General features: G+C 23.2%; 2 protein-coding genes across 5 annotated transcripts; one reads left to right on the top strand and one right to left on the bottom strand.

The window, feature by feature from the left end:
- Positions 1 to 463: 463 nt before the first annotated feature.
- On the top strand, positions 464 to 3,651 carry LOC114122299 (pyridoxal phosphate homeostasis protein). 3 transcript variants are annotated; one of them, XM_027984916.2, is made up of 7 exons: positions 464 to 627; positions 1,397 to 1,617; positions 1,693 to 1,830; positions 1,894 to 2,104; positions 2,262 to 2,404; positions 2,464 to 2,562; positions 2,926 to 3,651. In XM_027984916.2, the coding sequence occupies exons 2-7, from the start codon at positions 1,447 to 1,449 to the stop codon at positions 2,998 to 3,000; spliced, it is 837 nt and encodes a 278-aa protein (XP_027840717.2). In that variant the 5' UTR covers positions 464 to 627; positions 1,397 to 1,446; the 3' UTR covers positions 3,001 to 3,651. The 3 variants fall into 3 exon arrangements, with proteins under 3 accessions (XP_027840717.2, XP_027840718.2, XP_050054283.1); XM_027984917.2 differs by having other exon boundaries at positions 475 to 627; positions 1,441 to 1,617; XM_050198326.1 differs by lacking the exon at positions 464 to 627 and adding an exon at positions 1,151 to 1,272.
- Positions 3,652 to 5,859: 2,208 nt separating this feature from the next.
- Positions 5,860 to 17,744, bottom strand: LOC114122289 (copine-5-like). 2 transcript variants are annotated; one of them, XM_027984900.2, is made up of 10 exons: positions 17,299 to 17,744; positions 12,780 to 12,921; positions 12,596 to 12,721; positions 12,379 to 12,536; positions 12,083 to 12,309; positions 11,485 to 11,567; positions 10,538 to 10,652; positions 10,080 to 10,307; positions 9,687 to 9,865; positions 5,860 to 6,677 (listed from the first exon to the last, which is right to left on the bottom strand). In XM_027984900.2, exons 1-10 carry the CDS (start codon positions 17,364 to 17,366, stop codon positions 6,387 to 6,389), a joined length of 1,617 nt encoding a protein of 538 aa, XP_027840701.1. In that variant the 5' UTR covers positions 17,367 to 17,744; the 3' UTR covers positions 5,860 to 6,386. The 2 variants fall into 2 exon arrangements, with proteins under 2 accessions (XP_027840701.1, XP_027840700.2); XM_027984899.2 differs by lacking the exon at positions 5,860 to 6,677 and adding an exon at positions 8,687 to 9,569.
- Positions 17,745 to 17,868: the final 124 nt, after the last annotated feature.

Below are 17,868 nucleotides of genomic sequence, written 5' to 3'. Positions count from 1 at the left end.
TTTTTATTCATTTTTATAACTATAGTTCATGTTAACTTTTGTTCGTAATTTTTTTTTTTTTAAATAAATATACATTTGTTTTGCTTTATTATTTATTTTTGTTGCTTATTATGCTTTAAAATCCGAGCCCTATATAATAATAATAATAATATTTAAAACATAAAATACCATATTTGAACTGGGGGCCCCATAATTTGGTACGGATAGGAGCCCAAGAGAAAATCCCGATTTTCCGATAGGCCTATCTGTCCCTGTATCGTAAGTATTCTGGTATTCTATTTCTATATTTATAAACATAAGAAATATGAAATATTCATGAATATAATATTATATTAAAATTATGGTAACGTGCACGTTGTACAACGTCACTTACTGCAGGAGATCCCCCATCCTCCTAATCTAGTATTCTAGTGATATGATTTCTTATCACTTATCAGTTTTTTTTAAATCTTAATGATTATTTGAAATATTATATTTGATCAGTGATCATTAAGAAACTGAGATTGAAAAACTTTCGTTTTTGACTTTTTGTACTTAATTTTTTTTTTTTGTCAATACTTAAATTAAAAATACCTCATTAGTTACCACTTATTCTATTCAATCAAATACGGGTTACCATTATTATTGGTGTGTACCAAATATATAAGTATATAATGTTAATAGTATAAACTTAATTTACATTTTGAAGTACAGTTTTAGTAAATAATAATTGTTATTTGTAATAAATAATATACTATAAGTAACATCGTTTAAGTTGTCTTATATACTAATCTGAATTGGGAATTTTTATTAAAAATGTATTATTATTATTATTTCTGCCCAAATTAATTAAACATATTATATTTTATAGTATAATCAGTAAGCAACTAGGTACCTACTAAACTTTTTAGTCTATGAGAAATGATTTCTGTCATTTAAAAAAAAATAAAAATTTAGAACTTTGTATGCTTAATACTTATCTGTATTGATTAAGTATTGTGTTATAATGTCATGGTAAAATAAAATATTGATTAAACCTAATAATTTTGTAATTACCATCATAATCTCATACTTTAATTACAGAATGATTAGTTTATTGATTAAATTCTAAATTAGAAATAAAAATTCTTTAATATTGAAGTCATTGGAAAATACAATGTTAATAAAATTCAATTTTTTAAAATGTATATTAAAAAGTATTTGAATTAACAATTTAAGAAAATTAGATAATTTTTTTTTTATTATTATTGTAATTATTTCTGTCAGTAAAGTAAATCTAACAATTTTTTTTAGGTAAAAAATTATTTTACATATCATGTATTTGTATTATAGATCTATTATATAAATTATTATAATTATTTATTTATAACTTTATAAGCATTATATTTATTAATCAATACCTATACATTTATTTAAGGAAAACTAGTATAATATGTCTTATACTTCTTTTTTGATGTCAAGAATGTGATGTTTATAAAATCGTTGCTATCAATTTGCAAGCCTACATTAACGTTAAACAATTTAATTTCATTGCGTTTGAATTATAATAAAAAGAAAATGAGTACTTTGGAAAATGTTATTGATGGTTTAAATGATGTTAAATGTCGAATTAAAGTTGTGACTCAAAAACAAAAGGAGGTAATCATTCACTTTTAACTTACATTGAAAGAGTTTTAAAAATAAAATAATTAACTTGGTATATTATGTATATAGTGTTGTGTAGAACCAAGGCTAGTAGCTGTTAGTAAAACCAAACCTATAGAGCATATAATTGGTATTTATCAGAAAGGTCAAAGACATTTCGGAGAAAATTATGTTCAAGAATTGATCGCCAAATCAACTGATCCCGAAGTAAGTATACTATTTGACATTGAGCTGGTAATAGCTGTCTTCATTTTTAAATTATTTGTAAAGATCTTAGAAAAATGTCAAGACATCAAGTGGCATTTTATTGGCCATATACAAAAAAACAAAGTTTCAAAAGTGTTAATGGCTCCTGGTTTACATGTTATTGAAACAATTGATAGTGAAAAATTAGCAAGTGCTGTTAATGATGGATGGAAAAAACTTAATAAAGAAAATAAATTGAAAATAATGATTCAAGTTAACACTAGTAATGAAAAAGGTTAGTAAAAATATTGGTAATTAAATTATTTTAATTAATTAACTGTTTAAACTATTTAATCATGAATATACAAATTAAAAATCCGTACATTGTATACATTAAAACTATTTCTTAAAATTAAAAAGCACATACATAAGAAATATTTATTATTTTGCAGAAAAATCTGGCATAACAACTGATTCAGTAGTAGATTTTTATAAATTTATTGTTGAGAAATGCGATCATTTAGAACTGATTGGTTTAATGACAATTGGTCAGTATGGTTATGATTGTTCTCAAGGACCAAATCCAGATTTTTTGGTAATTACATATTATTTTAATCTATATTGAACATTATTTATGATTTTATATATTTTTAGGCCTTGGTTGATTGTAAAAAAAATGTTTGTGATAAATTAAAACTAAATCCATCCGAAATAGAATTATCAATGGGCATGTCTGATGATTTTGAACATGCTGTAAGTATATTATTTAACACTTATATTAATTTATATAACTTAATATAGATATCTATTTTAATAATATTTGTGGGCAAAAGCCCTTTAAACAAATTCTTACACATTTTTTTTAAATAATAACAATAAATTAATAGTATTAAATAATTAAATATTACAAATTTCAAAAATATAAACTAAAAACACAGGGCCCTGATTGGCATTACTCATTAGTCTTTTTATAGGCTTGTTTATCAAGTCATTTGAGTTGTACAATTTTTGTTATTAAATTATTGTTTTTCCAGCTAAAAATTTCAGAGTACAACAATAAATATATATTATATATATTTATATTTATATCATTATTTGTTTATTTTGATTTTTTAGATTGAATTAGGAAGTACAAATGTTCGAGTTGGAAGTAGTATTTTTGGTTTTCGTCCAAGAAAAGAAAAACAATGATTTATTTGTATGTACCTAATAATAATTCACTAAAAATTGAATTTGATTTATGTTATATACATTTAATTTGAATTAGATAACTTCATTGTAAACTATAAATATCTTATTATAATATTACACAATAAATTTAAATATATATATATATATGGTAAACATAAAATACATGATTATAAATGTACTTAAAAATATGCATATGACTTACAATTTAGTTGACTAATATCAAATGTAAAATTTTTATTATAATATAGACAAATTTACTGTAAACCCATTATCAAATTATTTTATTATTTTATTTTTTAGGAAGAAAAGTTATTATTTTGTAGGTATGCATGATTTATAGAATTTTTTACTATTAAAAAATTTAATTAAAAAAAAACCATTAAATAGGAAATTGCTCTACTCTACAATTGTACATGTATCTCAACAATCACACGTTTACTGTTGACTGTAGTGAAAGTGTTAAATTTGAATTCAGTGATAAATCAACAAAAGAAGATTCTGAGTGAAGACAATTTTTGTCAGCCTATAGAATATTACAATATTATTTTTATATATTTATATTGTTACCAAACTCATTTATTTTACTATTTGGTAACCATCGGAGTACAGTAGGTTGAATTAATTGTTGGTAATAATATAAAATTTATTATATTATTATTGTTATTAGTTATTGTCAATATTGAAGTATCATTGAAGTACTGAGAATTTCCTATGTTAACCTCCTAAAACTACTAATTATATCAGGTTTTCTATAAAAAAACCCAACAACCATTAAGTTGAAAATTAAATCATTTTTTCCTTTATGAAATGGATAAATATAAAAAAAAACGTATTGCAACATTTTCATCATAATCTAAAAATATATTAACATAAAAAAAATATCCATTTATTTAAAATCATAAATAATAGAATTTATTATAGATACTATAAGCTACTATTTACTAGGTATTTATAAATTTATAAAGTATAAACTAATGACATTACCTAATAATGTAGGTTTTTACTATTGAAAAGTATTAGATAGTACCTAGACTATTTACTAATGATTATCTTCATAGTTATAAAATTGTTGTAAGTATTTCATATAATAATTCATAAATAGATTTTTATAATCGTTTAGATGATTTCTAATCACGTCCCACAGGCCTAGGTCCAATAAGTTCATTTTTTACAATTGAAAGAATATAGTCTATAATCAGTTATTAAAATAAACTCTATAGGTATTAAATACTAATAAGTTTCAAAGTTAATCCTTAGAAGTTACAAAACTGTTAATCCATCAATTATAAGTATTGATATAGTATTAATCATCTGTGATATAGGTGGATAATTTTATTTTTTTTATCGTAAGTGTGACAGCAATTGAATTACATCTTAAGTTATCAAATTAACTTATTGTGTTATTATGCCAACTGTAAGTTGTCTTTGTTCTTAGTTTAAAAGCCAATCTGAAGTTGAGATCAAGTATGAACAAAGCATAATTCTATTTTTAATAATTTCTATACAATTTACTTATAATTAATAATTTAAACTTAAAAGGGCATCTACTTGTATTATAATACAATATTAGGACTATAATATGAGACTTGAGTAAGTGTTAATATAAATAAATAAATAAAAATACACATCGAAACATTGTATCATAAAAGTACAACAATTTCCAATCTTGGTCAAAAATTGGTTAAAATATAATAATTTTAACTCGTAAAACAATTAGGTACCTAACACTCAACTATTCGACAATTTGAAAAAGCTACAATTTCGATTAATATATCTTTTTTGTGTATCAACACAAACATGCAATTATATCATTTATTAACTTATAACTCTGTAAGTAATTGGTACATTAAATATTCCTAGATATTATATAGTTGTAAATGTTAAAACTCCATTAGTCAATTTTTCTTTGATCCATAGAATGTAAATTTTGATTTATAATAAATAATATTGTTTGAAAAATACTTCTATTAACAAATATGAGTATGACATATTATTAGTATAGGTAATCATAATCCTCTCAAGTCTTAGGTGCTAAGATAAGATGTATTAATGTAAATATATTGTAATTCATGTATTAGTGTTGCTTTTATTAACATTTTTCAAGTAATTATGAGTCAAAAGAAAATAAGATTAAGATTAAGATAATATCTAATTACTAATTACTCAAAATTATAAAAACTAAAAACTTAATAAAACAATAAATTTCAGATTGGTCAACTGTGATTACATTTATTACACATACTGTTAATATTCACACATAAATTTAAAATGAGTATACTTCATTAAGTTAATTATTAGATATATTTTCAAGATATTAGAAATTGTATAGTTTTATTACAATATAATAATAATAATATACATATATTCATTTTCTCAAGTCAGTTTTTGTGATTTTGAAAAAAAAATACTTTTAAAAAAGTCTGCTATAGTAAGATTAAATGGAAAGAGTATACAATAATCTGAATAATCTATTTTAATATTTTTGTAGAAGCGAGACTATACTCAGAACTCGTTAAAATGAACAATTTAACTGGCTTACATTAAACATATTTTCAATAAGATTTAAGTTTAAAAAAGATTTTTATCAATCAAAGGTTTTATTTAAATGTACTCTTACAAACATTAAACATTTTAGTTATAAGTATCTACTTGGTTTTAATGATTTTTAGTTTGTAACTTATTAATTAATAATTATATTAAATGAGGTAAGAAAATAAAACAACATGACAATGGCACTTTTTGTATTACATATTAATACCTAATACTAATAAGTAATAATATTTAACAAATATCATATTTATATAAATAGTACACTAAAGTAAATAAAAACAATAAAAACATTAATAAAACGTGTGTGTGTAGTATGGTATGTAATGAAAATTACATAAATAAATAATTAAATTAAGTATGTTATAATAGAAAAATACATAAAATGTTTTAATAAGCACCAATGAAATATTTTTTCATGCTTAGTTCAAATGAGATTAACTATATTTTTAAAAAGAGAGTAAATGCGATTGTTGTGATATTGAGCATATTGTTATATAATAATAAATTAACTATAGGTACATTTGTTTTAAATAAAACGTGACTAGAATATGATAAAATACAAAAATGATTTCAAGTCATTTGACAAGTGTGTTTGTTTTGGTATACAAATATAATAGTAATATAAATATAAAGGTAATACAAAAAATTAAAAAATGATTTTTGTGTGAAGAATATAAATAATATGATAATAATTATAATAAATTGATATGGCAGTCTCAAGAGTTTAACAAAAGCACATCAAAATTAGTATTATTGCATAATAAATCATCAATTGTTTATTGCAAAAATTGAAAAATATGATTGGATTGCATATTTGTACGTTTTTTCAGTATATTTTAAGTATGTAAACTTTCAGGGACAATATTACGACTTTTCATGTATCCAACAAGTTGTGCTGGTATTTCGGCTAAAACTTCACGGGCAAGGTATGATTTAGCGTTCATCGGATTTTCAATTTGTTGAAAATTTTTAAATGGCACAAATTGCACTATATCTCTGGCCGCAAAGACTCCATTGACTTCTAGTTTAACTGTATCACCATCCAGTTCTTCCATCGATTGAAAATCAGCATTTCCCACTCCTACAATGATAATGGACAGCGGCAGTGTGGATGCTTTGATTATGGCCTATAGAATATAATCTAATTTATCAATCTAATTTTCCAATTATAATGTTAATAACTACAGTAGATATGCAATCATTTTGGTGAATGTAGTAAGACTTATACTTATTAAACTCATAATGAATAAAACATTGATTTTTACACTATTAGTAATTAGTTTTAATAAAATAGATTAGTTCTATAATAATATTATTTATTATGTATAAATGTTGCCTATAATTAGGTATATACGCAAATATATTTTAAAGTCATCTTTATTAGCATTCATCAGTGGATACAATAAACATCACACATCACAATATGAAAAATGTGAAAAATATAAACAGTTTACATAACAAACAACAAATAGGTAATATGTAATTATTAAAATTAAAAAAGTACAACATTGATTGTGCTCAACAATTTGTATATATATAAAAAAAAAAAACATTTTTCAATCAACCTTTGATTCAATTAGTTTTTAGAAATCCAAATAGTATGGGTTTTGAAAGAGAAAACATTTAAAATTAAAATGTATTAATAATATAAATTAACATCTTATATTTATGTATATTTCATTCATTAAATACGTGATCATAATTATTATTAAATGGTCCCATTAATATAATAAATATGTAAGCCAAGAATTAATAAATACAAACAATTTGATTATTTTTACAATCCATGATTAAATGATTAAAAATTTTATAATAGATAGATCATAAAAAATACTCTTATGGGAAGTATTTATTAAACTGCATTAGTATTTACTTAGTTTTGATAGTAATTTAAAATAAAACATTATTATTTTATTAATACAAAATTCTTTAAGCATTTTTTTAAAAGTGCATATTAATAAAAATAATGTTAAAAAAGCTAAAGCATGAATAAATAGGTTGATATACAAAAAGTATTAACATTTTTGAAAAATAATTTGATTTGATTTTTATTTTTACAATTTTTTCTACAAATTATGAAAGACTTCTAAGAACTTTTGACAAATAGGTAATTAATTTTAATAGTTTAAATTTAAATAAATTAGTACAGTGGTGGGCAACATTTTTTGATCCACGACCCCTCAAATTATTTATTTTGATAATACGACCCTCACCCCTTCCTATCAACAGGAATATGTAAGATTATATTATGTTAACTATAAAATAATATACATAATATATAATTTTTTCATTTGGTGTAATTGTATTTGTGTTATTGGCGACCCTCTAATAAAATTTTGCGACCCCCATGTTGCGCACCACTGAATTAGTAGTCAACTTACATTTTACATATTACACTTGAGTCATTCTAGGATGCTCAATTAATCTTTAAATACTTGAAATTTGTAATTAATGAACTACTTATTCAAAATTAAATTTGTATATTTAGAGTTACTTAGAAATATAATTTTATTTAAAAGATCAAATAAAAAATAAATACTATCATTAAAAAACTGAACAATAAAAAATAAATGTAATTGTTTTTCAAAAATGATAATACTTGATTTTTGAGGAACATAATGAATGTTTGATGTTAACATAATACATCTGTATAATATACACCAATTTTTGAGTTGAAGCAGATAACAAGAATTACATAAATTATTACTTATTACTTTATATTAAAAGTAAGCAAATTGTTTGAATGAATTCACAGGCTTCTTACAAAATATGTATATTAACTCTGTATGAATTAACTATATCAAACTTGTCTTGAACTTTTTCTCAAATTTTAGTATCTTAAACATTTTTAATCAAGCTTAAGATTAATAAACCTATATTGTTTAAACTCATAGAAATTTAAGCCAAACGCTAATACATTAAAATTAAATACTTATTTAGTGTTAATTTTTTTTTATATATATATATATATATATTAAGTATCTATGTGAGTTTAACATCTCAATTTTAGGTTGTACATAACTAAATAATTTGTACACAATTTTTCAAAACCCATTTATCACAAGAATTATTACTTGACATTTTAAAATGTAACACTTAATAAAAATATTTGGTCATTAAAATTAATTATTCAATATTAATTTGTGTTGAATTTAATATAAAACATTATTTAAATTGTTGAACATGAGAAATATTTTTATTTGTAGTTAAGTTGTTTACACAATTGTAAATATTTTATTATTAGAAAAAAAATGAATATAATTAATATTTATAATAACCTCCTAGTAATGCCGGTTTGCATAAACAATCATTAACCATTTAATAAATTAATATATAATGATAAAAAGTCCTTCAAACATTTATTTAAAAAACCATCAAATGCATCAATTTTTTTATATCGTTTCCATAAAAACATAAAACAAACTAATTAGTAAAATAATTGAATAACAAAAATAAATAAAAAGTAAAATATCTAAATACATAATAAGGTAGCTACAATACAATAGAATTATAAATATTTCTTTAGAATAAATACATAAATACAAGTTAAAAGCTTTTTTTTTGGTTTTCAGACTTATTAAAATTACCAATAAAAAAGATTTAATATTTTATAAGCAAATAGCAAATAATAAAAAGACTTAATTATTAAATTAATTGAAATGGAATAAATATCATTTACTGTGGCACACAATTTAAAGACTAGTGATCTATGATAAATATTTAAAGCTTTATTTTTTTATGTTTGTAGGAATAATATTTTTGGACTTCATGTAGCCTACAATCTGAATTGGTATTTCAGCAAGCACCTCTCGGGCTAAATTTGCCTTAGCTAAAGCTGGATTATCATATGACTGGAAATCTTTAAACGATACAAATTGTGTAATGTCTCTAGTTGCACGAACACCATTGACTTCCAATGGGACCGTATCTGCATCCAGTTCCTCCATCGCATCAAAATCTGCATTACCTACCCCCACTATGATAATTGACATAGGCAAAGACGATGCATTGATTATGGCCTAAATAATATTAGTTAAAAATGAGCAAAACCCCTTCAATTTTCATTTATGAGCGCTTATATTTATCATATCCCTAACTAAAAACATATCATAATTAACATTTTAGATCATAAGTACCTGTTTAGTATGGAACATATCTGTTATAACACCATCAGTAATGATTAGCAGAATAAAATACTGTGATCCATCTTGATATGCCTGGGCAAACTTTGCAACATGATTGATTACAGGACTAAAGTTTGTAGGACCAAATAACTGAACGCTCCTAATGCAATGATGGTATGCATTGATCACCCCTAAAAATTTAACATCAATTCAATTTTATTTTTTTGAATACATAATCATTGGGCAATTAGCAGCTTAATTAATTTTATTAACAATATTGTTTTGTTTTTAAATTATGCTCCCACTTAACCATATTGCTGATTTTATTATTAATGTTCATTAAATATATCAATGCTTTACTGTACAAATTGGATTTAATATCATATTAATATTTTATATATTTACCTTCAATTCCAGCACAGTATGGATCACTGGCTTGTAAATTCAAGAAAAACTCATGAGACACATCCCCGTGAGGTGGAATGCGGGCACCAAAACCCAATGCTGGAAACACTTTATCACTATCATAGTCTTGAATAATATCCCCCACAGCTACTAATGCTTGTTCGTACTGATTGGGTCTATTACTAAGGTAATGTAACGAATTGTAATCTTTTGGATCTCCATTAGATGCTGTTAAATTAAATATTACAATGATTATATTAAATGAGATAAATAATAATACATAACTAATAATTACATGTAGATGCTTAAGTTAATAGTAGTTTAAAATCCATACATTTCTACAATCACAAAGATCTAATTTTACATTTGATTAACAAGTACTATTATAAGTATCTATAGATCTAAATTTGTTTATAGTTGCATTATTTAAATTTAATAGGTTAAGTATGGAACCTTACCTGTGAAATCTATAGCAAATGTACAATTTATCTGTGTACCGTTCATTATGTAATCAAGAAATGTAAATGTTTTTTTCAACTCAAAATGATTCAGACGTATGCTTCCATAAATTTTCTGAAATATTGTAGAAATTAATATATACAGACAACATCAGCATCCATTATTCGTTTACTATGGTATATTTCTACTAATTTAACTTCTTTGAATTAATAAAATATAAATATGGATAGTATCAAAACATTCAAAACAATAGATGAACAATGCTAACATTTTTAAGTTTATTATTATTATTATTATACATGGAAGTTTTTAAAGAGTAAAGATATGTTATTCTAAACATTTTATATTACATAATTGATAATTGATAAATCGTATACATAAAACAATGATTCAACAATCGTTATCAAGATTAAATCTGAGATGCCAACATTTTAGATAATCTCATTGTATTATAGTATTTTAAGTAGTTCAATAGTTAAACAGAGATATGATAAAATGTTAAATCTTATTAAAATATTTTTAAATTTTACAAATTAATTAATTTGTTTATATTAGATATATTTTAAAAATATTATAGACATAGTTACTTACTAACTTATGTTATTACTTTTTATTAATTAAGTAAATTTACTTTAGTAGTTTTTCCAACACAAGGTTTCTCTTCTTTTGATTATGCATGCATTGAAAACTAATAATTACATATACTTTTATACATAAAATGTAAATGTATTTCTAAAAAATCAATAATATTTTGAAATATAATAAATTATTTATAAATTTTTTTAACAAAGATTTTCAATCATGTATGCTAAAGAATAAATTGTTATCATAGTATGATTTATAAAATAGTTTAGTTTATTATATTTTATATTTTTAATGATATTTGTTATTTAGTTGATTTATAAAATTACAGTCCTAGATTTATTTATAACATAATATTACTTACAGATGACTTTGGTTTGACACACTTATGATCATTTTCTGGTCCAGGTCCTTTTTTTAATTGATTCATTGTAACATGAAATTCTCCTGCAATATTATACTTTTTAATACAAATTTTATGTTATTTTATATGAAAGATAAAAATATTCAAGCAATATTTTAGCATAAGTTTTTGGGCTGGATACATTTTTTTCTGATCAATTTTTTTAAATCATCTAAAATTGTTACATTTAGATCCCTGTATTGTTATTAATGTTATTATTATTTTTTTAATCAAATTTTTTATTAGGTTACTTCTAGTATCAATGATTAATTTAATTACTATTATATTTAATTATAATTTTAAATCTATAATTTAATGATTTTGCATGCAGAGTACAAAACATAAAGTTATTAGTTTTTCTATTCTAGGCATAAAGAATTAATTAGCCATCATTGGCAAGTGAAATTAAGATTTACAAAAAAAAGCAAAAATGTTTAAGTTTATAACATAATCAACATTTTAAAGTAATTAAAATTGCTGATACATTTAAAAATTAAACATATCATTTTAAATTTCAAGTTAAATCATTTTTAATTTTACTAAATACTCTCACACTCACCTATTAATGAATGATTTCCATTATATTTGTAATGATAACATACTACTTTAATATCTCTATCAAAATCAGTACCACACAAAGAACGAACAGGTAAAGTTAATGGTTTCCAAGTAGGATTGTTTGTCCAGTTAACAACTTCAGTTCTATACACTAATTGATACTGTCCATCTTCACCGACTTTATATAATTCTAAAAATGGATAAGCTTTTGAAAACCAAGAAAAAAATCTGAAAAATGGTTAAAACATTAAAGATAAATACTAAATTCATAAATGAATAATATTTCAATAAACATACTTTGATATCCAATCACTTCGCACTAAATCTTTTCCATTAAAATGTAAGGTGACTTCATCATGGCATGCCGGGAGTTCTTCTGCCTTTACGATCACTTGACCTTTGTTATTTGTTTTTACTCCTTTTAGAGGTAAAGTAAGTGTTACTGAAGACACAATCTAAAAAAATAAAATATAAGAATTTAGTTAAAGATTAATTAATGTAATACCTATATTACATGTCCAAGAGTAGTTTCACATGATCCCAAAAAATCTTGAAATTTCAGATCATGCAGGTTTGAATCTATATCATATACTTCAAATTTTATCAATTGCTGAACTTCAAAACGATATAACACATGAACCTAGGTAAAGACAAATTTAGTATTATATACATTTTTTATTAATAAATTAACATATTACTTTTGTAACAAAATTAGGATTTAGAGAATTATTTATACATTCAGTACGACAAATTTCAATCCATTTAGTAGTTTCTGGTGTTTTCATATATACAACACACATTGGATCAGATTTTGAAAACATATCACAGTCCAATAAGTTTCTAAAAAATAAAAATAAATATTACTAGGTCACATTATTCAATCTTAAAATAATTTATTATTGAAAAAGTTTTTAAATGTTTTTAGTACATAATTTTTTTTTATAATTAGTATACTTTATATTTTATTTATATTGTTATTTATTAATTATTATTATTAACTGTCTTTGCATTTGTACTTAAATGAGTATTTCAGATTATCACAACAAAAATTGTATTTCAAATTTATATTATTTGTACATTAAAATATTATGAGTTATATTACAAGCTTAACATTTAAAGAACAGTTTACTTATAAGATATGTATAAATGTCAAACAACTATGAGTTACAAATATATTTTAAATTTGAATAAATGTTGATACCTTACTACCTTAGAAATTGTTATCAGAATATATGAAAAAAATTTTAATCAAATATTACAGAATGAAATAAAAAACATTGATTAATAGTTCAAAATTATACGATACTTGTACATTGTAACAATTACATTTAATGTTAATAATTAAAAAGATAATGTAGGTTTACTAAGTAGTAGTTTACCTACCTGATACTAAATAAAATGTTTTTCTAAATAGCCACAAAAATAGAAAATTAAGATGAATTATTATTTATTTTTTTACTTAATAATAGAATATTATATTTACATTTCGAATGTTTTATTAGCTATTACTCATTAGAGATCAGTATTTTAATCTTAGTTTTAATAGACTCTTAATTTTTTCAATGAGTCACATTAATTATTATGTTGTCCTTGACAGAAAGCAAAATTTTATTTGCTCAAACTTACTCAACTATTAAATAAATTATTGCAACAAATACTGAAAATATTTAAATTACTCATCATAAATTGGTTAATTAAAATTAAATTTCAATACATAAATTACTAACCATGGTTTTCAAATTTCATAAGTAACATATTTATTCATAATATTTTTCTACATACGTTTATTTTAATAAAAATACTAGTTGAAGAAAATATGAGTAACTAAAATATTAATGTTAATATAATGCCAAATCACTGGCATTTAGAATGTACATGTTTTGGAACAAAATAAAATTGATACCTTCTCCCTACCACATAAAAATTATATTTTTTATAATGTTTAAGCTACTTCATAAAATTGTTTGTTTAAGACATTAAATATACTAGAACTATATACATATTTTATTCGTAAATATAATCCAATCACATTAATTACAATAACAAATTCATAATATCTTCCTTAAATTTTAAGGGATTAAAACTTTAATAATGCTATTGAAATCTAGATTTTTTGAAAGCTGAACCCAAGGGCGCTCGCAGAAATTTTCACCTGGGGGGCAAGGTGTATATTATACATATATATATATATATATAATGCTAGGTTAGGTTAGGTAAAAAGCCTTTTTTATGCGAGTTTTGAATAGGACTTTACCCATTTTAATGAAGAAAATGATATTTCTGTAGAAAACTTAATAGATGGTGTGTGTAAAAGCAATCTCAGAGAAATATCAATGTAAGGATTTATTTCAATAAAACCATTTTATTTTATTAACATTACTGTATAAAATATATGTTTTCATACATTGAGTTCTTTTGCAGTAATTTTATTATCTTTCTGTAAGTTCTACAGGTATCCCCTGAAGCATGGCTGTAGCTAGGTTTTCTTTTTTCTTTTTTTTTTTTGGGGGGGGGGAGGGATTAAAACACGATTTTTTTTTTAAATTATATCAATGACAATCGTCTAGAGTCTTCACAAAATTAAACTATTATATTAATTGCTAAAGTGATTTTAATGTAAAATGTAATTGAATTCAATTTGAGGAGCAGGGGGGGCAAGTACCTCCCTGCCACACCCACGCCCTGAAGTGGATACATTAATTTGGAATTGATGTTCCTAAGTTGTCATAGGTAATATATTTCTTGCAGTACTTTGCCTTAGTTAACCTTTGGCCTTCTCACAGTTCATGAAATAATTGTTGAGTTCAGATACAATTTTATTCAAGATCGCCTTAAAATTAGTTGCATTATTTTCGAGATTATTTTCCATTTTAAATCAGAATCTAAACCATAATCAATATTTTTATTTTTATTATCTATTTCTTAATATTTTGACCATTAATCACAGTTTGTAGATAACTAATAGAAAATAACAACTGGTAAATTTCACAAACAATATTCAAATTTATATTAACATACTATAAAACATTTTGCTACATCATTTATGTAGTATGATAGTCTTTTTTTTTAGACCATGATTCATTATTGTTGCTACCCCTAAAATTTGTTGTTTGGAGCATTTTCTTCTTTTCTCTCCTACCCACAAGATGCGTCAATAAAGTAAATACTATTCACATTTTAGTATGAATAAACAGATGACAAAGTCATATTATAATTATTATGATAATAACCAAGTCCCTAATTAAATCCAGAATATAAGTTTTATGCTTATTACTAAATAAAAGTTCAAAACTTAATAATAATTAATAAGTCTAATTTGGTATACATTATTAATGCCAAATTAGGCTTTCAGCATATATTATAAATTATATTTTATACAAAAAACATATTTGTATATATTTACCATTTTTATAGTACTATATTATATAGGTAGTATGCAGAATCTTAATGTAAAAAATTAATATAATTCTTCATATTTTTTGAAAATTGTTGGTACTTATTACAAACAACTTTTATAAATTAAAAGGTATAATATATATACATTAGGTAATTCCTATTCTTTATAATCAACAATTGTATAAATATAATGAATTGTATTTATGAATACGTTTTTAAATTTTAATGACAATTATAAGAATATAGACGAAACACAATTTTAAAAGCTATGTAATAAAATATAAATAATAGCACAAAAATATGATCAGCAGATAGCAATTATGCATGTATATAGGTACATAGGTTGTAATTGATATTTATAGAAACAATATTATAGATAAAATACTATCTAGCATATTAATTATACCTCAGGCTAATTTTATTCTCAAATACATCAAATTTAATAATAATTGGTATTAAATACACCGTTAATGTAATATTGGTCCTGATAGATTGTTGTTTTTAAAATGAGAAAACTAAGTAGTTACTATGGTATACTCCAATAACTTTAGACTTTAGACATTATACTAATAATAAAAAATGCATACAAATTAAATATAAACACTTTGTTAGTGTTTGTTCTATAGTAAACTCTTTACAAAATCATTTCTGAAGTATCTTTTTTTGTCTCTTATATATTAATTAGTAGTTGTTTTTAGCATACTAATATTTACTAATACTTCGTTATAAAGGAATAACATAAAAATTTTCTTAACATAGTTTTTAATTATAATAAATATTTAAATAGTATTCAAAGACGTTCGTAGGAATTTATCAAGAGGGGGAATATAATTTAAGTTTTGTTTCATTATCTGTTAGAGTATTGTTTGTAACGTGTTTTATCTTATATAGGTATGAACATAGAAATTAAAATATTAATTAAGTATAGATAGTTAGAACCTAATAGCATTTATTTTAATAAATTAATGTGAAGTTTTCAATTAACAAGAGTATTTTTCTCTAATAAATAAAATGTCACCATTGATTTGATAATATTAGGATGTTAATAAATTTAAATGTTTCTAGCTTCTATAAAATAAATATTGAACTACAACACATTGGAAATTATTATATCTATGAAATCTATGAATATTAATTAATTTTTACAAAAAAGTAATAATTTGGTTGAAATTATACTTGGCCCCACCACTATTTGCCATAAACAGCAATTGTAATTCATAATTGAGTGCAATAAAGATCACTTGATAAAAAAAAAAAAAAATTTTTTTTTTTTAATTTCAAAAATAAAATACTCATTTTGTGATATTTTATACTACATGTTGATTATGATAATTGACCCAGAAAAAATCCAAGAGATGTGATCGGGGCGATCAAAATTTTAGCAAGTAAGGGCTACTTGCTCTACCCTTGATTGTATTATAATAACATAACTGGTTTTTAACTCATAATATATACAACTAATGCTTAATAGTAAATAGTTTATACATGTACATAGAATCATTCAATAGTATAGTAGCTTGTTAGTAAAGAATTAAACAAGAATAAGACATATAAGTGAGAAATATTGATTAAATACCTAAAGTATTAGGTATTGGTTTTTCTAATCTTAAGTAAAGTAATGAATAATCAAAAGATTAAAATATGAGGGATGTTTTTTATTCAATTTACGTATCATGTCTATAACTTTTTAAATGCATATATGTCATAATACAATCAAAACTGACATAAGCGACACCGTAGCAGACACAATTTTTTGTTTTTAAGACGTTTATCATACTTCACATTGAGATATTTAAAAAAAATATTAATCAAAACAATCACCTGCAAGATAATGTCAGTTCGATTTCAGACGTTGGTTCGGTTGACGAACCAGGCTTAAACATGGCCATAGTGACGGTTTTTCGAAGATGAGGGTTTTGCTTTTAGAACGAAAAAGAGACAACGATGAAATGATGGCGTGTAGAAAAAAACCTATTCCACGATTAACTCGACCATGACTCAGATGTGACGTACGAATGTTATTAGTAAATATTTGTTAAAATAAACTGTAGAACGTGATTCAATAAGTTATGCATAGATAAACGTTTAAGCTTTTATGTCATGAGACATAATTTCACTACGCCTAACAACAACTAACAAGTGTTCCCTGCGTTATCACGAATGAAACGTTATCAGCGAAGACCGGAGACAGCGATGGAATATAATAATAATAATAATAACATTGCTATTTTCTAACGAAAACAAGAATGTATTATTAGGAGAGGACGAAAAAAAACACGAACCAGTGGACCACTACAACAACACGATGTCTGATAACGTGACAATACGGGTTGGGCGGGTGATAACACAGCTTCGGCGGCAGCTGTCGGGTCCAAGGAGAATGGGTTTTAC

Source organism: Aphis gossypii, chromosome 1 (assembly GCF_020184175.1).
Source record: "Aphis gossypii isolate Hap1 chromosome 1, ASM2018417v2, whole genome shotgun sequence".
NCBI lineage: Eukaryota > Metazoa > Arthropoda > Insecta > Hemiptera > Aphididae > Aphis > Aphis gossypii.
The sequence above is the reverse complement of the archived record's forward strand: the minus strand, read 5'-3'. Positions and strand labels throughout refer to the sequence as shown.